This window comes from Vicugna pacos, chromosome 12 (genome assembly GCF_048564905.1).
Source record: "Vicugna pacos chromosome 12, VicPac4, whole genome shotgun sequence".
NCBI lineage: Eukaryota > Metazoa > Chordata > Mammalia > Artiodactyla > Camelidae > Vicugna > Vicugna pacos.
The window spans coordinates 52,679,529-52,706,657 of NC_132998.1; the positions used below are offsets into that span (position 1 = coordinate 52,679,529).

The 27,129-nt window shown below is 37.8% G+C and overlaps 1 protein-coding gene across 1 annotated transcript in view; it reads left to right on the top strand.

Annotated features, from left to right (window-relative positions):
- The window catches only part of PTPRR (protein tyrosine phosphatase receptor type R), a 226,657-nt gene that overhangs the window by 3,776 nt on the left and 195,752 nt on the right, over nt 1-27,129 (top strand). The window contains exon 2 of the mRNA XM_006197827.4: nt 19,252-19,550. Coding sequence (XP_006197889.1) covers nt 19,252-19,550 — 299 coding nt within the window. The remainder of the gene's footprint in view (nt 1-19,251; nt 19,551-27,129) is intronic.

Sequence of the window (27,129 nt, forward strand, 5' to 3'; positions counted from 1 at the left end):
GCCACAAGTAGTGCATCTTCTGAAGATGCCTCTTCATTCTCAGAGAAGTGTGTGGTCAGTTTCTCTAGTGTTCGAGAAGGAAGGGTTCCTATGATGGAACCAAGAGGATCAGAGAAGTCATTTGCAGAAACACCACCCTTGAAAGAAAGGGTAGACAGATAAGAAGATGATATGTTTTAAGATGTCTTTTCTCAATGAAGAGCCCCTTAGAACTCCAGAATCAGTTTTTCCTGTTCAAAATCACTCCATGTAGTCCTCACAATGGCCAAGGTTCTCCTGTCTTCTCTCCCCCATTGTGTCTCTGATACCATCTCTCATCACTTTCCTCTATTTGTCTCTCTCCAGCCATTGTAGTCTCCTTCCTGTTCCAAAAAGATACCAGGCATTTGCACACCAAAAAATGTTTTGTTTTGTTTAGTTTTTGCCTGAAATACCCTTTCTCCATAGCTCCATGGCTTAATCCCTCAATTTTAGGTTTTTGCTCAAATGTTAACTCTCTTAGTGAAACCCTCACTGACTCTCCTAGTTAATATTTCATCTTTCTCCCCCCAAAAGCTCAGTACCCCTTTCCTGCTTTACTTTTTTACCAAAGCTCTTTCACCGTCTATCATACCAATATCTTACTTACTTGTTGTGTTAATGTGGTTCCCCCTCTCCCATTAAAATGTGAGTCCCTTGAAGGCACAGACATTTGTCTGTTTTGTTAACTACTCTATCTGTTGCAGATCCTCACCAGCCTAGCACCAGGGGATGGTGCCTGCCATAAAAGCTACTAGAGATGAAATAAATACATTAAGTAAATGAAAACAACACAGCAATAGTTCTGGTCTCCTCTTTTCGCATTTAATTTCTTGGCACACAGGCAAGACACCTAGTCAACTTAGGCACTTCCAGAATGAACTTCCATAGAGCTCATTTATTCAAAACTCAGGTTGCTCTCCAGGAGCCCTGCAAACCTGGGGACTTAAATCTAAAACAGGCTTTGCCACCATTGGGAACTAAAGGGTGACTAGGGATGGCCTTGAACTGCCAATCAGCTCGGTGGCAACAAAGTCCTTCCAACTGATTGCCAGATGCTGTACAGCCCAGATGCCTTGCTGGTGGGCTGCGTTTTCACTTCTTAGTAAAATGCCTTGTGCACGTGGGGATGGCCGCAGTAATAGGAAAGGATTGACACAATTGATTTACAAGCAGGATTTAAGGCACTAGGACAAACCTATCTGCTTCTTTGGCATTTGAGAGGTGTAAGTGTATGTATATTTGAGATCACACATGCTTAGCACCATGGAGATTGCATATTCTATTGGAGATCACACCCTGACTAGCACCTTGTAAAAATTCTGGGATGCATCATCCACATTCAGACTTCTTTGTTTCTCATCTACTTCTCTACCAACTCTTTATCCTGTCATCCTACTGTTGAACATAATTAAGGTGACCAGTTATCTTTTTCTTATCAGTGAATACTTATAGCATTTATCTAATTTGATCTCTTTCTGAATTTTGAAAATCCCCCTCAGTGACTTCCGTGGGGAGCATTGGTTTCTAGCCTGTCTCCTATCGGACTCACCATTCCTCAGTGGTACTTTTAGGTCTTCCTCTGAGCATTATTTAATGGTTAGTGCTCTCTAGAATTTATGTGACCTTGGTATTTTTTTTTCTTTTCTCTCTCTATAATTTCTTCGAATGATTATATTCAGACCTATATATCAAAGGTTCCTAAATTCATATTTTTATCTCAGTTATTTCTCCTGAACTCCAGTCTTAGGGAGTCATTGGATATCCCACAAGTGTCATATATCCAACTGTTAATACTCACCACTTCCCATCACAGTTGCTTCTATTTCTGTATTTCTTATCATTGTGAATAACACCAAACTCCCCTACAGTCACCCAAGCCTGGTGGCTTAATAATTAATAGCTTGTACCCTGCCTTTGCTGCTTTCATCCAAAAGCTCACCAAGTCTTCTCACCATCTCCTCTCCACTTTCCATGTCCACATCACTGCCTTGGGATGGGTCCTTATTTCTCAGCTAGTATCTTACAGTAACCTGCCATCAAATCCATCCTTCTTAATGATGTCAGAAATAGACCCCGAAAAAGCATACCTAATCATAGTCTCTCTTTGTAAAACTCTCCAATACTGCAATTTCCTTTTCTCTTAGGATAAACCCGTATTCATTCACACGGGAAGGTCCTTTCCTATCAGATCTTTCCTAACTCCATCCTTATTTCCTGTCTCCATGTCCTGATTTGTACACTGTATCATACTAAGAGCAAATCTCATTTGGTTTTATGCCTCATCCTTTTCATACTGTTCCATTTATCGTAAGTACTCACACTCTGCTTCTTTTTCTAGATAACTTTTTCTCCAACTTCAGATCTTGGTTAGGCACTGCCTGTTTTGAGAATCCTTCCTTTGATACCCCACCTCATTCAAGTAGCTTTCCTAGTTTTTTTTTTTTTTTGAGGCCTTGTGTACTCCTTTATTAATGCACTTAACCTGAACATGTAAATTTTTTGAGGACAATAACAGAATTGTACCTTGTATCTCTGTGTACCCATAACGTAGAATTGTGCCTTGTTACCTAGTATTCCATCATTAAGTGTTCAATGAATGAATAAATGTATTCAGGATGTACTTGGCAAAATAAATTATGATTAATTTATATTGACAAAGAGATTATGTCTCATTTTCATGACATGCTCTTTCAATCCGATTTACATTCATTGGTCACAGAGAAGTGGAAATGGGACAGAAAAGCTTTCATTTAAACATGGTCTATTTAAGGTAAGTTTATGTTCCATGAGCGTGGTGGTGGTTGAGTGGAGTTGTGTGTTGAGCTCTGCCTAGATAGATACATTGCTGTGTGAATTTCTAGCTCTCCTTCAGGATGGGAATGAGATGAATGTACTTATTTTAAAGAGATCAAAGAATTAGATAAGGTACTTATGTAGGCAGGTAAGGCAGATAAGCATGATAGTTGTGTAGTAAGGAACAGACCCAGAACTCCTAACCCTGATTACTGATTGGGCATCATCTCTCTTGTAATAGCAGACATGAGCCGCTTACACATTCAGAAATCAGGTGCGGTTGTGAGGCAGTGGGTTCAATAAATCAAGACCCAAAATAAGCCAACTCTCCCTCCGCCTCCCCAAACTAAAAACAAACCATCACAGAAAAGTTCTGAGTATTTGGATGATAATATGCATCTCTGTTCTCTCTTTTTATGTGTAGGCAAAGTCTTTATAAAACCACAAACTTTTTTTTTTCTTACGGGAGACATGCTTATACCTGAAGGATGGAGACTGGTTTTTGAATTATAAAGTCATTTTTTCTTTTGGGATGGTAGGACCACACATGACAAGCTCATTTATTGCCATTAGTATTAATGATAACATGGATGTTATGTTTCATGATATTGTTAAGTCTCTTAAAAGCTATTTGTAGAGTCTGATTCAGGAGGCAGAGAAAGCCACTTTTCCCTTTAAAGGAGAATTTTGGAAGATGCGACTTGGCCATAAGAGCGTTCTTCATCTTCAGAGCACTTACAAGCGCTGACACATTTAGAGGAGCATTAGTAGTTCCCAACACAAAGGATCTTAATAGCTTGAAAAAATTTAATGGTGAAATATTATTTTAAGATCAAGTTTCCTAATGCTTACTCACCAAATAATATAACTGTAAGTGTCTGTTATTGACATACCACAAAATGACAGCAAATTTAGATTGTGAGTATTAGCACTTACCATTTAAATGTTTTGTTTTTTTTTTTTACTCATGATGGCTATCTAGACTATTCTCTCATAATCAAATCTCATTTGATTTCAATATATGAAGATACTGATAGCCATTAAAACTGCAGCCACATGGACCGACAACAAAGCCAAACTAATTGTTTACATGAAACAGCGATCTGGATCAATACGTCTAATGGCACTGAAGTAAAGGCCAAGTTCAGTGGAGACAAAGAATTTTTTTTTACCTAGTTCAGACCTGAAACAATGTCCGGTTGTTGATTTAAATGTGCAGAAAGGCTTACGGCTGCCCTAAACTACTGATTCTTTGGAAAAGAACACAAAATGAGCACCTGGTAAGGGTGTCCCACAGTGATTTACTGGTCCATTCAGCAGTGTGTACAGGGCAAGACTCTACTGCCATTTCATCACAGTAATGACCCAGTTCTGATGGAGATGGGAGGGAAGAGGAAGCAAACTGCATAACCGTACAGAGTCAGCTCCCATCACTGGGTTACCTTCACTTACCTAGAAAAGATGCTCAGTACAAAATGTGCTAAACCTAATATCATGACGAGTTAGTCGGAAAGGCCATCAGTCCATCAATAGAAAAGTGTGGTTTTAAGTTAAAGTAATTTACTTTCTTCATCTCGTTGATCCGAGACTGTTTTTACTCTCTCTGGAAGAAAATGAAATCGCTTAAGCAGAGAAGTAAAGAGAAAATTGAAATGAAGGAGAAAATGCCATGTTTTTAGACAGCTTGGAGCAGAATACTGGAGTAGTTAAGAGCATGGATACTGTGGCCAGGCTCAAATCCAAGCATGATCACTTACTATCTCTGTAATTTAGGGCAAGTGACTTAATCTTTCCAATTCTCAATTTCCTCTCTTTAGAATGGAGACCATGTCCTGTACAACTGTAGGGTTGATGTTGTATATGAAACATGATAACATAATATGAAATAAACTGCTCTGTCTTAGTAAGTGCCATGTTGGGTATGATCTGATGAGGGGTGGGAGAGATCAGATGCTAAGTGGTCGACTAGTATCTTGGAGCCATTTCTCATTCTTTCTGTCTTTGAGCCAATGCTCAAGACATGCCCAAGAGAGATTCTGGATTCCAACCCTGCTTTCAGCTGGGTCTTATCTGCATCACTTTCCTTTGCCCTTGTCATGAGCCTTACTAAATGTGTGGGTTTGCAGTGGATCATGAGCTCTAAAACAGCCACCTGTCGCTTTTGGCCCCTGAGAGGCTGGAGGGATCCTGCCAGGCCCAGGACGTCAGACCTCTTTCTCCTCCCAGCTCTTCTTCACCACCAAGCCCCTCAATAAAACAGTTAAACATTCTCCCCCGCAATTCACTCAGCTTTTCTATCTTAGGGAAGATGTAACACACTGATCTACTCCTGATAAAAATAGCTGTTTAATTGTATGGTCTTTCCCTAACAAATGTTCATTTTTTTCATATAACTATGAGAAAGCCCTAGACCAGTAGCATTAATTTCCAGAGATGGATGAAGGGACCGGGACAGGACGGAGCAGAGATGTTGACCTGGAGAGCCTGCCAAGTGCCCCTCAAATCCCCAAATGCAGGCAAAGGAGACCAGGGCAAGGATGCCTTCAGGTGGCCACTGTAGATCTCCTTCCTCACCCTCCTCTTGCCTGAAAATGCGGGCATTTGTCTCTGTGGTATCATTGCTATGACAACATTTTAATTTTTCATTTGTTCTCATGTTTATTTTGCTCTGTTTTAATGTAACTTCTAATCTACTTTGAGAATTCTTCTTAAACAGACATTTCTTTTTCTTGTGTTGCACGGTGTAGTCCAGCTTTCAAGTCATCTGGAGAACTCCACTGTAAAAAGTGATGGTGATAGATTATAATCTAACTGTTTATAAATAATAATATTTTAGCTGTTTACATAACAATGGCTAAGGCTGGTGTTTCTCAGCTTTCTGGCTGTACGATTAGTTTGCCCCCGCCTCTACATTTCTCCAGAGGGCAGATCTTGATCAAGGTCTTCTCTTCATGGCTGTGTAGAACTTAAGAGATAGTAGCATTAATTATCAGAGAAATGCAAGTCAAAACTACATTTGAGATATCCATCACACTGATCAGAATGGGTGTCATTAAAAAAAGTCCACAAACCATAAATGCTAGAGAGGGTGTGGAGAAAAGGAAACCCTCCTACACTGTTGATGGGAATGTAGTTTGGTGCAGCCACTATGGAAACCAGTATGAAGATTCCTTAAAAAACTAAAAATAGATTTACCACATGATCCAGCAATCCCACTTCTGGGTTTATAGCTGGAGAAAACTCTAATTCGAAAAGATACGTGCACTCCAATGTTCACAGCAGCACTATTTACAATAGCCAAGAGATGGATGCAACCTAAATGTCCATTGACAAATGATCGGTTAAAGAAGTTGTGGTGTGTGTGTGTGTGTATGTATATACCACTCAGCCATAAAAAGGAATAAAACAATGCCATTTACAGTAACATAGATGGACCTGGACATTGTCATACTAAGTGAGTAAGCCAGAAAGAGAAAGAAAAATATCACATGATTTCACTTATATGTGGAATATTTTAAAAAATGACACAAATGACCTTACTTACAAAAAAGAAACAGACTCACAGACATAGAAAACAAATTTATGGTTACCAGATGGGGAAGGGCGGTGGTGGAGTGATAATTAGGAGTTCGGGGTTTGCAGATACTAACTACTATATATAAAATAGGTAAGCAACAGGGTCCTACTGTATAGCACAGGGAACTATATTCAATATCTTGTAATAAGCTACAATGGAAAATAATCTGAAAATGAATATATATATATATATAATATATATATAAATAACTGAATCACTATACTGTACACAGAAATTAACACAGCAGTGTAAACCAACTATACTTCAATTAAAAAAAATATAGTAACATTCACTCCTATCAACCTCTCCTCCATGTGTTCTTCAACTCAGTTCTCCAGGAACCAGGGAGCATCTGACTCTTTCTGAGCCAACATAAGCCTTACTTCCTCCAGCCATGGTCTTAACCCCATTTCTTCTTGATGACTTATGTCTAGTCACACTGTCCCAAGGGGTGCTGTCCTAATTGTATTATGTTTCACTCTGCAATACTTATTTCTCAGATGAGATATAACGCTATTAAAGCTGGGCGAAAAGCAGGAAACATGAAACCCCTTCATTGTAATGTTGCCACCGGCATGTGGCGCACGGCAGATTTCCACTGAAATGGCTGTCAATTCTGTAACTCCTAGATAGAATTTCACATTGTGCAGCTCAACTTTGGGTAGAAGATCCAAATAGGAAGAACTGAGGGACACCCGGAGTAGTTACAGGGAGCTGTAAGTGGGACTAGGAGCCACATTTTCCAATGAAGTATTTGAGGAAATAGGAAGGAGCTCTTATAGTAAAGAACATGCCAGGAAAGTTTACAAGTTGCCTTCATTAAAGTCATTTCTGATTCTTCTAGGATTCAGGTCTTATGAAAATAGACTAATTGCTTCGCTGTTGGTTTTTTATTTTAATGTAAATATACTAGACATATCACTGGCCAAACACTTGAAGCATTTAAGTCGTATTAGAAGAAGACACAGAGCCTCCTCATGGGGTTATGATGTCACAGCCTAGAGACCAGTGTGAAGACTTGATTTTAGGAAAACTGTTTCTAGAAGGAGGTGTTCCTGCAATAACAAGCTCTTTTGCCAAGGGGCCAAGATTGTTTACAGTTTTTATAAATTTAATTATAATTCAATTAAAATTTACAATTGCTATCTTTTAGAAACACTCATTTTATTTTATTGTACTTTTTATGACAGAATTACTGGTTTGAAGATGAACATTTTTTGTCGAATCGGTTATTTGCACCAGAAATGGACACATTGCCATTGACTGTACTTCAATAAAAACAAAATCTTAAAAAAAAAATGGCTGTATGGTGTCAGGAAAGAAAACAAATGTGTGCACATATAAATATATACATATATACATGTAACATATGTTGTCAGAACATCGCTAGGACATACTGAATTTTACAAAATTGACTTGTATATAGACAGAGACACAATGGAATCTCTCAAAACACTGATGTAATTTCCTATTAAGTATGGTTACCAGTGGGGAAGGGATATACACCACATCTTCTTTATCTAGTCATCTGTTGATGGACATTTAGGTTGTTTCCATGTCTTAGCTATTGTAAGTAGTGCTGTTATGAACATTGCATGTCTTTTTGAATTACATTTTTCTCCTGATATATGTCCAGGAATGGACATATTGCTGGATCATATGGTAAGTCTATTTTTAGTTTTTTAAGGAATCTCCATACTGTCCTCCATAGTGGCTACACTAATTTACATTCCCATCAACAGTGTAAGAGGGTTCCTTTTTCTCCACACTTCTCTAGCGTTTATTATTTGTAGACTTTCTGATGACGGCCATCCTGACTAGTGTGAGGTGCTACCTCATTGTAGTTTTGATTTGCATTTCTCCTAATAATTAGTGATGTTGAGCATCTTTTAATGTGCCTGTTGGCCATCTGGATGTCTTCTTTGGAGAAATGTCTGTTTAGGTCTTCTGCCCATTTTTTGATTGAGTTTATATATATATATACATAAGCCGTATGAACTGTTTGTATATTTTGGAGATTTGTCCCTTGTCAGTTGTGTCATTTGCAAATATTTCCTCCCATTCTATAAGTTGTCTTTTCACTTCGTTTATGTTTTCCTTTGCTGTGCAAAAGCTTTTAAGTTTAATTAGGTCCCATTTGTTTACTTTTGCTTTTATTTCCATTATTCTAGGAGAAGGATCCAAAAAAATGTTGCTGTCAAAGAGTGTATTATGTCAAAGACTGTTCTGCCTATATTTTCCTCTATGAGTTTTATAGTCTCCCATCTTACATTTAGGTCTTTAATCCATTTTGAGTGTATTTTTGTATATAGTGTTAGAGAATGCTGTAATTTCATTCTTTCACATGCAACTGTCCAGTTTTCTCAGCACCACTTATTAAAGAGACTCTTTTCTCCACTGTATAATCTTGCCTCCTTTGCCATAGATTAATTGACCATAAGTGCATGTATTTATTCCTGGACTTTCTATCCTGTTCCATTGATCGATGGGTCTGTTTTTGTGCCAGTACCATCCTGTTTTGATTGATTGACTGTAGCTTTGTAATATAGTCTGAAGTTGAGGTGTATGATTCCTCCAGCTCCGTTCTTCTTTCTCAAGATTGTTTTGGCTATTTGGAGTCTTTTATGTTTCCATACAAATTTAAAAAACTTTTGTTCCAGTTCTGTGAAAAATGTCATTAGTCATTTGTTAGGGATTGCACTGAATCTGTAGATTGCCTTGGTTTGTATGGCCATTTTAACAATATTGATTCTTCCGATCCAAGAACATGGTATATCTTCCCATCTTTTTGTGTCATCTTCAGTTTCTTTCATCACTGTCTTGTAGGTTTTGGATTACAGGTCCTTTTCTAATCTGGTTGTAGGTATACAAGAGCCACCTTCATTTTTTGATGGGAAAACTGAGGCTCAGAGGTGGCTGAGGAGACTTGCTCAAGTTCACATAGATGAGGGCAGTTAGGTTTTGAAACTACAATCTAGGTCCCTTATCTCTTAACCCATTGCTTTTTTAAAAAGTATGTTTCTAGGGGAGAGGGTAGAGCTCAAGTGTTAGAGTGCATGTTTAGCATGCACGAGGTGGTGGGTTCAGTCCCCAGTACCTCCTCTAAAAGTAAACAAATCTAATCGCCTTTTCCTTACCAAAATAAAATAATTAAATAATACAACAATAAAAACAAGTGTATTTCTTTCCTTTTTCAGTACTATTATTAGGTATTTTGTATGTAAACTTTCACTGGTACTCTTGTACATTTTTAACTTTTCCTGAGAGGCACTTACAAATCAAATGAGAACCTTGTCATTTTTCATGTGGAAATTCCCGAGAGACTTCCTTGATATTATCCATTTACATCTCCTTCCTGGAGAAGAAAGTGCTGGCAATCCTTGAAAAATAATGATTGTCCTTTTATAAGATGATCAGAGAACAAAGTTTCCTTTTTTTGATTGTTCACTTTTTCAGGTCTCTTTGGAGACTGTTTCATACTTTTGTTCCTTTCGCAAGTCACTGACACTGATTTAAACACTTGCAGTACAAGAATTTATTCTGAGAGGGTGTATGCAAGGCCATTCTACCTTGTACATCCAAGGAACTACCAACACTGAATTTGAAATAGTGAATCATAATTTACTCTAACTTAACATTGTAATTTCATATGTTTCTCTTCCCTTTGATAAAGATCTCTTCAGAGATGATCAAGGCCATGTCCAGAGTGAAATTTCAATTGTGGAATTTTATGATCATCAAAACTGGATATCCTTGTGTAAATGTTGCTTCTGTGATAAACGTACTTTTATTTTAAATGCAGTTAAGTATCTTTGACAAGCTACTTACCAGACATTTTATGAGACCCTTTGTCCCTTAAAAGTAGAGAAAATTGTCATTGAACTCTCAGTGAAGATGATGAGGAATCCTAGTACACATTTCATTTCAACTTTTTCTCTCATTTTTTACAAGAACTGTTTCAGTCCTTCTCCGTTCTTCTGGAACCTCCCATCTTTCCTCCCCCATCCTTTCTCTCTCATGAGATGACTTCATCTCCTTCTGCACAGGGGAAATAGAAGCCATCAGAAGATAACTTGCTCAACTTCCACCATCAAACCCATTAACGTCCTTCATCTTCCCACCTCTCCCCTCTTGCTGTATTTTAGTGGGAGAAACATCTCCCCCAAACCCAAGGCGCATCCCGCTGCCTGCATTCCGGATCCAGCTCCTCCTGTGTTCTGGGGGAGCTCAGTCCACTGATTATTCCATCTGCTTTCTCCTATGTTTTCAACCGCTCCTTCTCAGCTAGCTCATCCCTTTTAAGGATTAACTGTATTAAAATTTCTCCTATCTTGGGGCGAAAAAAAATCCCTCAACCCAACCTTCCCTTCTTGAAAATACACGGTTACCCTCTTATCACACCCAAGCTTGTTGCAGGAGTCATTATGTATGTTGTTTCTCATTTATCTTCCACTCCATCCTCAATCCAGTTAAATCTAGCTTTCTCCCCCAAACTCACACATGGAAACTGCTTCTCTATACATTTATCAATCATTTGTTAATGAGATAGATTTACATTTAGTGATGAAAAATATGTTTTGATGCAGTTTTGAGTGAAAAAAAGTAACTTACAAAACATAATATAGCATAATCTACTGACTTTTTTGCTGTGTAGTTCTGTGGAGTTTTACACATGTATAGATTCATGTAAACACAGTACAGAAAAGTTCAAACACCCCAAAAACTCTTTCATGCCATTTCCCCATCCCCCAACCAATGAGTCCTGATAACGGTTGATCTATCCTCCAGCACTAGTTCTTTTTCTTTTCGAGAATGTTCTATAAATGGAATCATGTAACTTTTGGCAACTGTCTTCCTTGAGATTCATCCAAGTTATTGTGTGTGTCAGTAGTTCATTTTTTTTTAAATTGGTAAGTAACATTCTATTTTATAGGTATATCAGTTTGTTTTCCATTCATCCACTGAAGGACATTTGAGTTTTCATTAGGGAGTAATTATGACTAGAGCTGCTGCAAAAGTTTTTCTTTATAGATTTTTGTGTGTGTGAACATGTTTTTATTTCTCTAGGTTAAGTATGCAGAAGTGGAATTACTGGGTCATATGATAAATATGTTTAACTTTGCAAAAAAAACCTTCCAAACCGTTTTCCAGAGTATCTTTGCCATTTTGTATTCCTACCAGCAGGTTATGAGGCTTCTAGTTGCTCCAGATCCTCTCCAGCACTGAGCATTGCTGGTATTTTTCATCTTAGCAATTCTAGGAGGCGTGTAATGGTATGATATTCTCAGTTTTAATATGCATTTCCTTACTGGCCAAATATTCATATACCTATTTGCCATTCATGTGTCTTTGATCATGTGTCTGTTCAAGTCGTTAGCCCATTTTTAAATTGGTTTGTTCATTTTCCTATTGCTGAGTTTTTTGAGTTCTTTATAAGTCCTTGGTTGCATATGTGATTTCTCATTATAAGTCCTTTGTTGGATGTGTGATTTCCAATTATTGTCTTCCACTCTGTAGCTTGCTGTTTCATTCCCTTAACAGTGTCTTTCACAGAGCAAAACTGTAAAAATTTTGATCCAGTCCAGTTTATCAATTTTTTTCTCTTATGGATTATAATTTTGGTGTCATATGTAAGAACTCTTTGCCTAACCCTAGGTATAAAGGTTTTCTCTCATATTTTCTTCTGAAAGTTTTATAGTTGTACATTATATATTTAGATCTATGGTCTTTTATGAGTTCATTTTGTATAAAGTATGAAGTTTATGTAAAGATTCATTTTGTTGCAAATGGATGTCCTATGGTTCCAATATCATTTGAAAAGACTATCCCTTATTGTTTTTGCATCTTTGTCAAAAATCAAATGGTAACATTTTCTCTGGATCTATTTTGAACTTTATTTTTTCCTTTGATTTATGTACCTCTTCTTTTGCTAATACCACACTATAGTGAGTACTGGAGCTTTACAGTGAGTCTTAGAATTGGGCAGTATTTTTCTGCCACCTTTATTCTTTGTTTTCAGAATTGTTTGAGCTATTCCATTTTAGAACCAGTCTTTGCTTTTCTCTCTCTTTCTCTCTCTGTATATATGTGTGTGTATATATATATACACATATATATATACATACAAATAGATAGAAAATTCTGCTTGAATTTTTATTGTAATTATTGAATAATTTATATCTTCATTATATAGAGTCTTCCAGTTCATGAACACAGTATGTCTGTCTGTTTATTCAGGCCTTTTTTGATTTATGTTCTCAGCATTTTGTAATTTTTAGTATATTTATATCCTATAAATGTTTTGTTAGAATTATACCTAAGTTTTTTTTGTAACTGTTGTAAATATATTTTTTTAATTTCAGTTTTTAATTGTAAATTGCTAGCTTATAGAAATTCCATTGATTTTCATAGGTTGACCTTATATTCTGTGAACTTGCTAAACTCACCTATTAGTTCTACAAAAATTTTGGTGGATTCCTTGGGATTTTCTTTGTAGATAATTAAGCCATCTGCAAATAGAACAATTCTATTTCTTCTCCCCTAGTCTGTGTGCCTTTTGCTTCTGTTTGTTTGTTCGTTTTATGGCACTAGCAGGACTTTGATTCACTACAGTGTCGTATAGAAGTGGTAAGGGTGTCATACTTACCTTGCCCTCCGTCTTAAGAGAGGAAAGTATTCAGTCTTGCACCATTAAACCTAACGTTAGCTGTGGGTTTTTGTGTAGGTGACCTTTATAAGGTTGAAGAAGTTCCCTTCTATTTCTAGTTTGCTTAATTTTTTTTATTATGAGTTGTTGTGAATTTTGCCAAGTGCTTTTTCTGCATCAGTGGTATGGTAATGTGGTTTTCCTCCCTAGACTGTCAGTATGATGGATTACATTGGTTACTTTTCAAATATTGAAGCAGTTTTACATTCCCAGGACAATTAAGCCCTATTTGGTGATGGTGTATTATTCTTTTTATATGTTTCTGCATTCAGTTTGCTAACACTTTCTTGAGAATTTTTGCATCTGTATTTATTGTGATATTGGTATAGAGTTTTCTTTTTTAGTACTGTTTGGTTTTATCAGAGTAATTTTGATCTCATACAATAATTTGGGAAGTGTTCCCTCCTCTTCTGTTTTCTGGAAGAGGTTTTGTGGAATTGAAGTTATTTTTTCTTTAAATGTTTGAATTTGCCAGTGGAACCATTTGATTCTGAAAATTTCTTTTTCAGCAAAAATTTATGTAGGAATTCAATTTATCTTATAATTTTAGGACAGTTTAGGTTTCTATTTCATCTTGAGTGAGTTTCATTAGTTTGTGGGTTTTGAGGAGCTGGTCATTTCATCTAAGTTGTTGAACATGTACGTGAAGGATCGTATACAGAATTCTCTTATTGTCCTCTTCATGTCTCCTGAATGTGTAGTGATGTTCTTCCTTTCATCTGAAATGGGTAACTTGTGTCTTCTCTATTTCCTTGCCCATCTTGCTAGAGTTTTATCAATTTATTGATGTTTTCAAAGAATCAGCTTTTGTTTCACTGATTTTCCTCTACTGTTTTCCTATTTTCAGTGTAATTATTTCTGCTTTTAACTTTTTAATTTCTTTCCTCTGCATACTTTACATTTGTTTTGCTCTTCTTTTTTCTAGTTTATTAAAGTGGAGGCTTAGATGATTGATTTGAGATCTTTCTTCTTTTCTGATGGAACTAATTTTGCTATAAATTTTCCTCTACTTACTGCTTCACCTGCATCCCACAAATTATGGTGTTATATTTTCATTTTTGTTCAGTTCAAAGTATATTCTTGTCTTGTGATTGCTCTTTGACCTGTGGATATTTAGAAGGGTGTTGTTTAATACCCAAGTATTTGGAAATATTCTTTTTCCTTTATGTTATTGATTCCCAGTTTAATTATGGTTAGAGAATATACTTTGCATATTTTCTGTTCTTTTCAAAAGTGCTAAGCTTGCCTTATGACCCAGAATGTGATCTTGGTGAATGTTCCATGTACGTTGGAAAAGAGTGTGTGTATTTTCAGAACTAGTTTTTTAGAGCTTTTTAAGAGTTTCTTTTTTTTAAGAGTTTTTTAGAGCATTGGTTTAGAGTGTTCTGTAAATATCTACTTGACCCAGTTGGTTGATGGTGTTTGTTCGGTTTTTTTATAACCTTGCCCTTGCTGATTTTCTGTTTACTAGTTCTATTTATTATTGGGAGAAGAGTGTTAAAATCCGAAAAATTGTAGATTTGTCTATTTCTCTTTTCATTTTGGTCAGTTTCCCTTCATGTATTAACTTTTCTTTTAGGCTGGTGCATGCACATTTAGGATTATTATGTATTCTTGTGTATATTACACCATTATGTACATCTTTATTCTTGTTAGTTTTCTTTACTTTGAAGTCTATGTTGTCTGATAGTAATACAGTCACTCCAGCTTTCTTTTGATTCGTATTTGCATGATATATATTTTTTCCATTCTTTCACTTTAATGTAGTTGATATGAGTTTCTTGCACTTCTGCAAATGCAGATGAGTCCAGGGTCAAGTGGTTGGAGGACAGAGAGAGGAAAAAGCTATGATGGTTGGCTCTTCTCTCTTAGAATAGCAGTTTCACTGATAGAGAGGAAGCTTCCTCTCTTGCAGAGTTTTGAATCCTGTAGACTCTGGTTAGTGGCCAAGCCCACTGCTGCCACAGGGTTGCATGGGGTGGAGAAAAGAAAGAGGAGAATAGAAGAAGATTCCCGCAGTCTCTCTCAGCTTTGAACTTTCTTTTCAGAACTAGTCTTTTGGAGCTAGAGTATTTCTCCTGGAGCTGTCTTTGTCTGCGCCCTACACCTGTCCACTATGATGTGGCTAGAGGATACTGGGGGTGGGGAGATGGTCAACTTACTGCTGATGCTGTGAAATTTTGAATTCTATTTTTCATCCTCAATTCTTCTGCTGCTGTTTACATTCCAGAGTTCTCAAACCTGTTTTATACATTTTGTTCAGGTTTTATAGCTCTATTTAAAGTAAGTAACAAGACAGAATGAGTTTGCTTCATCTTACCCAGGCTCAGAATCTCCCATACCATTTTAAGCCCTTTAAAATTATTTTATTTTTGTTCAAGGACTCCACAGTGGAGAACGGTTAGCTTTGTGCTTCTAGGATGCTGTCCCGAAACCTTTTTCATGTTGAATCTGGTCCTCTGACTGTCTAGGCTCAGCTGTCCATTGATGAATTTTCGGTCAGTAAATCCTGTGCAGGTATTCAGGGTTGTCTTGTCCGAACGCTCAGGTTGTCAATGACACTGGGCACTGCCAGTCACAGACTCCTTGGTTCACTCCTCCCGTGCCTTCTATACTTCCACAGTCTCTGATTTTTCTCCCTCTTCCTCCAACTGCTCCTTAAACGTGCTCTCTGGGTCTTGGCTATAGGCTCATTGTTCTGATTCCACAAGTCTCTGTGAGGCAGTCTCGTCACTCAGGCTCCCAGTCTTCTGTCGGTATGCGTACGTTTTTTAAATATTGATCTCTAGTCCAGCACTTCCTCCTGAGGTCCACGTAAACATAATTGCTCTCTGGATGTTTCTGCTTCTATATATTATAGGCACTACAGGCTGACATTTCTCTCTCTCAATAAAGGGCACCCCATACATTGGGTTGCCAACTAGAAATAGAATTATCCACTGCTGGTTCCTTCCTAGAATACTAATTCAGTCATTGAATTTATTCTCTCTCTCTCTTTTTTTTTTTTTTTTTTTGGTTAATTCCCATATCTTAACACTCTGGAATTCATCTCTGCTCCACCCCTCTACTGCTGCCTCACCTGGGCTGTCCTCTTTCTCATCTGAAATATTTTGCCTGGTACCTGTACACTGACTCTTGCTTCTGCCTACTCCACTTTCTTGTATAACCAGAATGATCTTTGAGAGATAGAAATTTTATCTTGTCACTTCCCTCCTTAAATCTTATAAACTGTTCAATTTCTCTAATGTTTCATTTCTTGAATCATGTTATCCTCAATATCACTCAACCTCTCTGCATTCATTTCCTGTTGCTCCATAAACAAATTGCCCTAAAATTTAGCAGATTAAAACAATACATATGCATTATTTCTCAGTATCTGTGAGTCAGAAAACTAGGCATGGGTGAACTGAGACTTCTGCTGCAAGGTCTCTCAGAGGCCTTCAATTAAAGTGTGGCCAAGGCTAGTCTCCTAGATGAAGACTCAACTGACGAAAGATTTGCTTCCAATCTCATTTACATGATTGTTGGCAGGATTCAGTTCCTCAATTGTTGTTGTGACTGAGGGCCTCAGTTCTTCCCTGGCTTTTGGCTAGATGCCTCCTACTTCACGTGGACTTCTCCAACGTGGCAACTTGCTTCATCGAAGTCAGCAGGAGTCTCCCAGCAACACAGGAGTCATATCTTTTTTCAGTCTAATCATAGAAGTGACATTCCATCACCTTTGCCTTATCTACTGGGTAGAAGTAAGTCAAAAGCAAGATCTAACTCACTCTCAATGGGTGTGAATGCCAGTAGATGTGGATCAGAGTCCCATCTGAATAGTCAGTCTACCACAGTCTCTTACCTCCTTTTTCATATCTCCTCTGTTAATTTTTCTGTGCTGCTTTCTGAATTATTACCTAAACTTTTCCAGTTTACTAATTTGCTTTTTAGTGGTGTCTGTTCTACTATTTAACCCATACATTGAATTTCTCTAACTACAGTATTTTTCTTTTCTGTCATTTCCACTTGGGTTGAAACATGCCTGTTCTCTTTTCTTCAAATTCCTTACCCTTACTTTTCTCTTTTGTCTCTTTGGATTTTTAAATTAACTTATTTTGAAGCCCCCTTTGGTTTTTGTTTCAGTTTATTCTTTCTTAGACAGGAATCTTCCCACTTCTCCATCTTCTGACCATGTCTCATGGCAGTAGTCTCTGGGTGCTTTGTAATTTTTTAAATGTATGAGTATGTCTTCAGTGGGACTTACCTTCCATGGAAACACGTGGAAATTCCATTTATATCCTAGTTTCTAGAGACATCACTAAAAGATTGATTTTTCAGTTGCTTCCATCTAAGACCCTATAATGCATATAGGCTCTAAAACATTTCTTTCTTAATCGCCTGTGAATGTCTCTTTCTTGGTTTTCCTCCTACTTTACTGCCATTCCTTGTCACACATCTTTGTTGGCTCATTTTCATTCAGCTCCTTGACTCTAAATCTTGTAATTCTACCATGGACTCTGTCTTATATACTCTTCTTAATCAATATCCAGTTACTCGGCTTTAAATTTTATCTGTATTGGATGATTCACAAATCTCTCCCTCTCCAACCATGAACTATATACGCTTACTCAGTTTCTAATTTGACATCTTCACTTTGATATTTAATAGGCTTCTTAGTCTTAGCATTTCCAAAATGTTTACATGAGTATATTCATAATGTTGAAGTGAGGGAGGTGATAGAGAAGTAACATTTGAAGACAGAGAAGATAAATCTTATTCCAGATACTACCTCAGTGGTCCTCAAGAACACTTCCAAATCAGAGGAACTCCTATTTTAGTCAGAGAAACAAAGATCACAGTGTCTGATCATCTTCTTTGGCAAATTATGGTGGCTTGATTTCTTAAAAAAACGTTATAGTCTATTTAGCATGCTCACGATTGGAGACATGAGAATTGGTTTCTATTACTATTTCAGAATCCACATGAAATGTAGTTGTGATTTGAATGCTCTAAAAGCCTAAAGTCACTGGTACCCAATGATTCCCAAGCTCCCAAGCTATCCCATCAAGGCAAAAGCACTTGAGCCAACTGAAAAATAAACCTGTCTTCATATCCCTAAGTGAAAGCTGAAATCATATTGGTAAGAGAATTGCTGAGGGTGCTAGAAATACATGCTGGTCACAGAGGCTTGATGGAGGAAAAAGCTGTAAAAACTAGCAATTCCTCTACTACGAATATTCAGTAAGAATTCGAGGTACCCCGGAATTCTTGTAACGAGACAGCATTTGTACAGCTTACTATTGCTATAGGCACACTGAGGGAAAATCTGTCGTGCGTCGAGTTGCTAGGCACTATGTGGGTGGTGTGACTGTGTTGTGATCTGTTCATTCTGCTCATCATCTTATATAGAAGGTCTTAAGTTTGCTTTTCTAACTGGTGTTTGACCTAGTGATATTCTTTTGACTCACATGTGTGTGTTATCTGTTTCCTCCCGTGGCCAATGACAAACAGGAGAGTATTCAAGTCAATGGATACTTACCTAACAGAAGGAATATGACTGTATTGCTTCATTTGGATGGCCGATTTACTGAGTAAGAAGAAGAGAACGGGTATCGTTGCACACCTGGAAGTGGCTACCACAATGAGTATACTCAGACTTCTGCCCTCAGTCAGCTTAAAATAGTCTACAAGAATTTTTTTTTAATTACGCATAGTTGATTATAATATGAGCAGGATAAAAAAAAGTGTAAAATAAGAATTGTATGAAATGCTATTGATTAAAGGAAGGAAGGCTTGAATATGATATAGATGGTTGTCATTTGAGGAAAAATTAGGACATCCAGGAAGAGGCATTCAACAGGATGTTAGAACCATGCGTTTAGAGAAAGGGGGAAGTTCCTGACTGCGAGAGGTCAGGAATATCGGAGAAATGGGACTTTTTCAAACTATACCCACTTGTGTCCACACAAAGTCTCTGAGATGCTTCCGTACCACCAAGTGTGTTCTCTTTGTTGAGGATAACGAAGCAAGGGAGGAAAATGGAGACTGACTGATCTAAATCCTTCACATGTCTTACAGCTCCCTAAGAATGGATAATTCTCTTTATCAAATATTCTATTCATCTTACTGAATAAGGTCTTTGATTTTCACTTCTGCTTCTTCCCCCTTTCAGGGTGCTTTTCAGGAAATAATGATCACTTTTTGGCAATTCATCGGAAGAAGAGTGGAAAACCAGCGTTCATTTATCACCATTCACAAGACGTTGAGAAGAGCCTGGATATAGCTCCACAAAAGATACATAAACATCGCTACCATTCCTCTTCCGAAACTCACATAAGCAAACACCACCAAATTGTTAATTCAGCATTTCCCAAACCTGCCTATGACCCGTCTCTCAATCTGTTGGCCATGGCCGGTCAAGACCTTGAAGTGGAAAACCTGCCAATCCCAGCAGCAAATGTAATTGTGGTGGTGAGTATTGCATTTAACTGATGCTAATGCCAGTGCTTTCTTCCGTGGTTGATGCTTAAAAACAAATGAACAAAAAGACCTAGTGGTGAATAGTTATCACTGGATCTCACTGATTATTTACCACAGCATTTCTTCCTCTTTTTTGTTATTTGATTATTGGCTTCCTCTCGAATGTAAGCTCATAAAATAAGAGGTCTTGTCTGTATGCTCTGTGCAGATACACCACATGGTGCATGGTACATACTTAATAAGTAATTTGAACCAAAAATTGCTTTAGGAAGTCCTTATAGTTATATCAGGTCATACCCGGCACCGAGTTTCCTGCCTTCTGTGATGATCTGTTCAAAGCAGGCAGGCCTTGGTCTCAGTTGATGTAAATAAATGGTACTTACTAAAGATCTTCTAATCACTTGACTCAAATGGTAAGAAATGAAGAGAACACTGAAGGGGGGTGTTGGAGGGAGGGTAGTTTTCTGTAACTAGAGTAGATAAAGTGGTTTGGGAGTAATTAACTGATGGATAATATTCCTAATATCACTGAACAAGCATCATCCTTTATTCATCAAGACGATGCAGTGGGCTCATTGCTTATATTCTCAGGGTTTGTAGCCCAGGCCAGAGATTGCCCATTTGTGGAGGTGTCATAGTTTAAATCCATCCTGAGGTAGACACCCTATTTGGACTATAGTCTCTCTCAAATTGAAAATTACAGTAAGGAGACCCTGAAACTACAGATCAGTAGCTAAATGGTTGTTAATTGCATTTCTGCCCCAAACATAATCAAATATGTTGACTTTTAAGGCAAGATAATTCAATGAAACTGTGTTTGCATTTTGGCAACCTTTCTATAAACCTAATGTAATTAAATTTAACAAGCTTTTTTTCCTTTTCCTTTTTGTTTAAGTCTACTACATATAAGGCACTTAACTTAGTATTGAGAGTCAAAGATCCCTTCATTGACATTTTCAGCCAGCATACATGGAATATTTGTTATGATTCAGTCATCATTTGGGGTATCTCGAAATAGAGTCACGTGAATTGGAGTCTCTGGTTTTGCTTGGGAAATGTCTGGGGGGAAATGTTGGTGACACAATAAAAACCATAAATTGAGAACATAAGATGAGCTCTTGTTAAGAGAAAATTTGTGGGTCATTGGGCCTCCTGAAATACTTGAACAAATTTTCTGCATTTACGAGTAACAGATGTTCTGAAGGTGAAAGCTATGCACTGTGTCTATTGCGTGAAGACAAATGATGGTAATGATGTCGCCGTATCTGGACTTGCCTGTGCTAATGCTCGGGCTCATGAGAGGTATTTCGTCTAGTGATCATCACACACCCGTAGTCATCAGCCCTTAAAGTCACTGTGAATTACAGACCAAGGGGTCTGTTCTGTCTTGTAACATCATGTACCGTCTGGCTAATTTAAAATTATGGAGGATAAAAGGCATCAGTGAGGAACCCTGGCAGGTCCGTTCACTTTTAGCTCATTTGTGGTTTCATGCTTGATGAAGAAGCTGTGCTTTTTTCTTTTGAGTGATGCTGACAAGGTGGCAATAGGCGATTTTGCTCCATTTGCGTTCCTAACCGCTGTGGATCTAGTCTCTAACTGTGCTGTGGCTTTCGTAGCTTGCAACAGCGATTGCTGGTGCTAATGTTTCCTGTAATCCACTTACATTACTTATGCCCACGGTGATTTAGTAGGAAAAGCAGAGAAGTGGAGTTATTTTTAAATAAATCAATAATGTTCGGCTTACTCAAAAAGCAGAGGGTCATCATTTAATCAGGTATCAGCTGGTCTGAAGGTTCATTCTATACAGAAAAGAGATTTAGGAATGGAATATAGAGGATGAAAGGGAGATATTCCACTGCTAAATGATTTTGGTGGAGTAATTGATATTAGTTTGTGTGGCTAGCATGTACGTGTGTGTATATATTTGTATTTGAGGTATATTGCAATGGTACCAAAGAATTAATTTGTGGCTTATTTTATACTAAAATGAGCAGTATTAATATGTATCCATTTTCTGAACTGGGGAAATTATTGTTTTGTTTTGTTTTGTTTTGTTTTTTTTAAGCCAAGGTAAAAAGCCACTCCCAGCTTCCAAAATGTACTTGTATGTAACTTTTAAGGTTTCCTGGCTCAGAGGACAGATCACTTGTTTCTTTCTCTCGCTTGTTTCTGACATCCTTAAGACCATGCGTTTTAGAATGAAAAATGTAACAGGGACATGAAAGATGCATGTGTCCCTCCTCCTTTCCTGATTCCCAATTGCCCGCACAAAGCATTTCATAAGAGCATTTGTCCACAAATGAATTTTTTTCCTTTTTCTTCTTTCTTTTATAATCGGGAAAATCTGCAGTTTATTTATTCAAGGAGAGGACAGCACAATTAGAATGTTTATCCCAAAGCATGCTAATTATGTTCTAGAGGCTCAATTAAGAAGCTGTTATTAGAATTTCTGCACAGATGCAGTACAGAGGAAATATGAACATCTTCGAGGTCAGTGCTGTGGTAGGAGTGAAAAAAATGGTTTCAGACAGACGTGTGCTGAGAAGTCCATCCACGTACACTGGGCTACAAGGTTACCTTGTGATGAGGGCGGAGGGAGCCCTAGGGCGTGAGTGAAAGAGGTGGAAGGGGGGCAGATGCAGGCGTTTCCAGCTCAGCAAGTCAGGTTGGCTGCTGAGTGAAGAATGTTTTAGCTTGGGCAGAATATGAGAAAACTGGGGAATAGGAAGGCTTTGGAATATAAAGGGTGGTGAGAAGATGGCTTGCTCCTCAGATGGATTTGAGGGAAGGAAATGAAGAAGGAGAATAGACAGAAGGAAGATGAGGAAGCAGAGGAGGACAGAGAGGAAGGAAAGGGGAGGAGAGAAGAGGGGACAGGGTAGGGGAGGGAAGGGGGCGGAAAGAAAAGGAAGGGAAAGGAGAAAGGAAGGGAAGGAGGGAGGGAGGGAAGAGAAAGAGCGGCAGTTCTTGGGGCAGTGGGAAGACTTTTATGAGCCTGTAAGAAGATGATGGGGAGTTTCCAAGGTGGGCTCTGTGAGATTCCTAGAATCCTAAAGCTTCTTGTCCTCACCAGTCACCCAGACCATCACACAAACAGACGTTCTCTTGTTTTTTTTTGACACAAAACATTCTTTGCAAAGATTTTTATCAAGTGGTTGATTTCGAAGACTGTTAAGGCCAGGAGCTTTGGATAACCTGTGTTTCAGTAACATCCTGAGCTCTGGTTTATACCCCGCTTTAGCCTGGTTATGTTGTTGACCAGTTTTTGAGTTTCATCTTACAGGTAAAGAGAGAATTCCTAGGTGTGATTTGAAGGGCTTTGAAAGTCCAGCCTTCTCATTGCTTTGCTATAGTCAATAAATTTTGTGACACTTAGTGTATTATGTGTTGTGGATAAATAGTTGTTTTTTTAATAGACACATTGGTTTGATCATAATTTTGTATTTGTATGGAGAATGTCCCAAAAAGGTGAATTTAATCTATACACCTGCCGTTGGAATTCTGCCATGTCAGGGCAGCCTTAGTGGTTAGGAATATTTTGTTGCAAGTGACAAGAATCCAGTCCAAACTAAAGAAAATTTCATGGTTCAATTAATAACACTTCTGTAGTATATCTAGCTTTAGGTATGGTTTGATCAAGGGCTCAAATAGTTGGCCAGGATCAATCTCCCAGCACTGCTTTTCATGGAGTGACTTGATTCTCAGACTGGTTCTCTCTTCTTCATCTCATCATGTTTTCTCAAAACTGCTGGAGTTTTATGTTTGGAGGCTTCCATTCAGTGGGAAAGAATGAGTCTTTCACAACTGTCAGTAGTAACCTGGGCATCCCTGCAACTAGACCAATTTAAGTTAATTAGTCACTTCATCCCGTAACAGTTTTGTGGCCCGGTGACAGAATTAGGCATATTATCTCAAACCTCAACCACATGCCTCACCCCTCGAGCATCCCTAAAAACCCCCACGCTGTATTGGGGAGGGGAGGTTATGGGAATAAAAATTGGGACGCTATTAACAAGCAGAAATAGATGCCAGACAGCAGCTAATGTATGCTGAAACGGAGGATCTGGACTTCAGTTTTGATTAAGATATGAGAGCCCCTTCAAGAAGTCATGAAGATATGACGGCTTACAGCTTGGCTTCAGGAATGTGATTCTTGTACAGAAACAGGTAACTAAAATTATATTCTAAACTCTGACACTGACCCAAATAAGCAACAAATTGACTCTGACATTGGAGAAAACTTAAGGTGCCGGGGCTTTGTCCTAACACCCAGACTTTTTGCCTATGAGGGCTATGAATTAGTGCAATCTCTTGGTCTCGTGATATTTTATTCCAAGAATATTTCAAATGTATGAAAACCACTGTTGCCTGTACACTTCTTGATAGTGACTGCTTCTATGATGGGGACCGGGAAGGCTGCGTTGACCTGTAGGGGAAACTGGTGCGGGGCTGGTTCCTGAGTTAGGTGACTTGCTCGTGTAGGCAAACTCAGAAAGTGTGAAGACAATTCAGGCTTTGGGAAAATTATGACTTACTATGTGTCAACGGTATGTGGGGTCAGATAGTAAATACCGAGTCCACAATACTAAATGGATGTCATACACAACCTACTACAGTGTAGTGCACGACTGATATCTTTCAGTGCAGTCCTGGGACACTTGTCCCAAGTTCCTAGGAGGAATGAATATAAAAGCCTGAGAGAAAAAAATGTCTGCCATGTTTTAACATGGTAGAACATTTGTTAAAGAAGTCAAATGCGTGATTCTTTTCTTTGATTTTCAAATAAATGTGGTTATATTTTAGAAAGTTATTTCCTATCTTCCTTGCAAATGGCATTTTGTCTATAAACCCTCCCACCTTTGTCATTTTGGATTTTGTCTGTGTATTAGTTATCTGTGGTCACGTAACATATTACTTCAACATCTAGCAGCTTAAAACAAGGAGTATTTATTATTCCGCACAGTTTCTGAAGGTCAGGAATCCGGAAGCAGATTAGCTGTGTAGTTCTGCCTCGGGCTTATTGCAGCCAAGCTGTCAGCCAGGGCAGAGTCTCTGAAGACTTGACGGAGCTGAACAATTCACTTCCAAGCTCACTCACACGGCTGTTGGCAGGAGGCTTCAGTTCCTCAACGCGTGGACCTCCCTCTCCACAGGGCAGCTGACACATGGCTTCCCCCAGAGCACGTGGAGAGAGAGAGAGAGAGAGTCCACACTGCCATGTATGACCCAGCCTCTAGGTCACACAGCATCCTTTCCACTGTGTTCTATTCATTAGAAATGAGTTGCTAGGTCACGCCCGCAGTCATGGGGGGGGGACTTCAAAGGGCTTGAATACCAGGGAGCAGTGGTCACTGGGGACTGTCCTGGAGTTTGGGTACCACAGTTTTCAAAGCAAATTTAGAGAATTTGTTTTATGCCATTGCTTATTAACTATGACTTCAGTACACATAAGAATATGAGGACTTAGTATAAACTTCAGGAAAGGTAGCTGTGTGCTTGAACCATGTTACTACAGAAATCGCATCATATATATTAAAACTGGAAGAAACTATGTTAATATTACACCATCAAGAATTTAAAAAAAGGGAGGGTGGGGAAGGTATATCTCAGTGTTAGGTCCTGGGTTCAATCCCCAGTACCTCCATTAAAAAAAAAAAAAAAACCCCTCATGATTAGGTGCTAATTTGCAGAGAAAAAAAGAAAATAATCAAGGCCCCAAATCAGTAACTTGCTCCAGGGTATACAGTTAATAAAAAGAGCTAGAAGGGGAACTCAAGTTCAAGTTTGTCTGACTTCACAACTCAGACATTTTAAATTTTAACATAAAACAGTAAGTTTGCTTTGGGAAAATATTGTTAATTTTTCCAACAAAAATTTTGACTCTCTGAATTACATTTTATTGAAGCTAATGATAATGTTAATTTTCATCCTCTGAAAATGCACTCATTGATAGCTAGATGTTCATGTTGTAGCCAGAAGCATCCTACAGATAGTAATGAAAAATGAACTATAACGTCAAATTAGATTTTATTTTAAGGAAGTCAGAAAAAAAAATTCTGCAATCTACTTCAGATAATTGGTTAACTTTTCACTCTTTCCCTAACCTAAAGGCTTCATGTTAAACTATAAGATCTTCTTACATCATCACCTTTCCTTTCAATCGCAAACATTTGCCTTTTGGAAAGCTTTGTGCTTAGATTCTCCAGACATGATTGTACCCCTGCAAAATATTCTTGAAGTAGAAATCCCATTCTTGAACTTGGCATCCTGACAGTCACAACTGTCACCATCTGTTGCGTTTCTCCATTTCTAGCTCCTAAAGCAGCAAGGAGGATGCTGGAACACATTTTGGAAATGTTAGGGGTCAAGCTTAGGCAACGTCTATGGGAAGTTTCGACACTGGACCACTCGATACATCTGTTTGTTTTGGATCATTTAGGCTCAACATGAAGATGATTGAAGTCTTAAGAGAACTGGTTTAATTATCATACTAATGGGACATTGGATATTTTGTAATGTTTTTGTTGTAACTCCAAACATGATATACTTTCTTAGAGTTTCAGAATATTTAGAAATATGGAAAGAGGAAGTAAAAGTAATCCCTAACTCTAGATAACAATGTCATCTTGATATTTGTATCTATATGACATTTTATATACATGAATATGGACCTTTTTTAACGAAAATATGCAATCTGCATACATACTTTTTTGTAGTTTTTAAGATTTAGTTTATATTATGGATGCTTTTTCATCTCATTATCTGTAGATATCATCATTTTTAGGAACTTCTAAAAATTCCATTGTGTAATAATAGGTTTTTAGAGTTTTATGTATTGCCAACTGATATCCCAGTACATTCAGTGATTTAAAGCAGCCAGTTCTGAGAAGGAGAAATAAACTCGACTATATCAAATATAGTATTTATTTTATTGCGACTACTTACTTCATAATATTGAGGGGATTTAGAATGCTCATCTTAAGGGAAACTACTTTCTTTATAAACTCTCTATATAACTGTAATATGGGATTTTTTTTTTCACTTAGCCAAATTATGTATGTTCCATAGACCTTAAATCTTAAGCAAGGGAAATATTTAAGGCAGCCAAAGAAGTTAGCAGAACCAAAAAAAGATGTTCTGTTAAGAACATATAAAATATTCTATTTTGGGACTTTTCATTGAGCAAAATGGAAAGTTGTGTCTCATTACGTTGGCGCCTAAAAACTGTTTTTTTTTTTAAGTCCAAAATTGTCACAATTATGTAAAAACAAGTGGAGTCTGCAGATAAACAAAGAGGGTATCTTGTCTTTGGAGCAAATGCTTCCTTGTCACGTCTCTCTCTGAAAGTTACCCTTTGGTTTTCCAGCTGTTAGGAACTGTTCTCCTACACCCTCTGTGGGTGACTTCGCCCCTTTTTCTTTCTTTCCTTCCTTCCGTCCTTCTCTGTTTCTCTCTAATCATAAGTACCTATAAATCATGCTTAGTTCTGTTGTTTGTTTGCTTGTTTGTTTGTTTGTTTTACCATATAATGCTTTCTTTAACAATCTAACTGCCAGTGGATGATCAA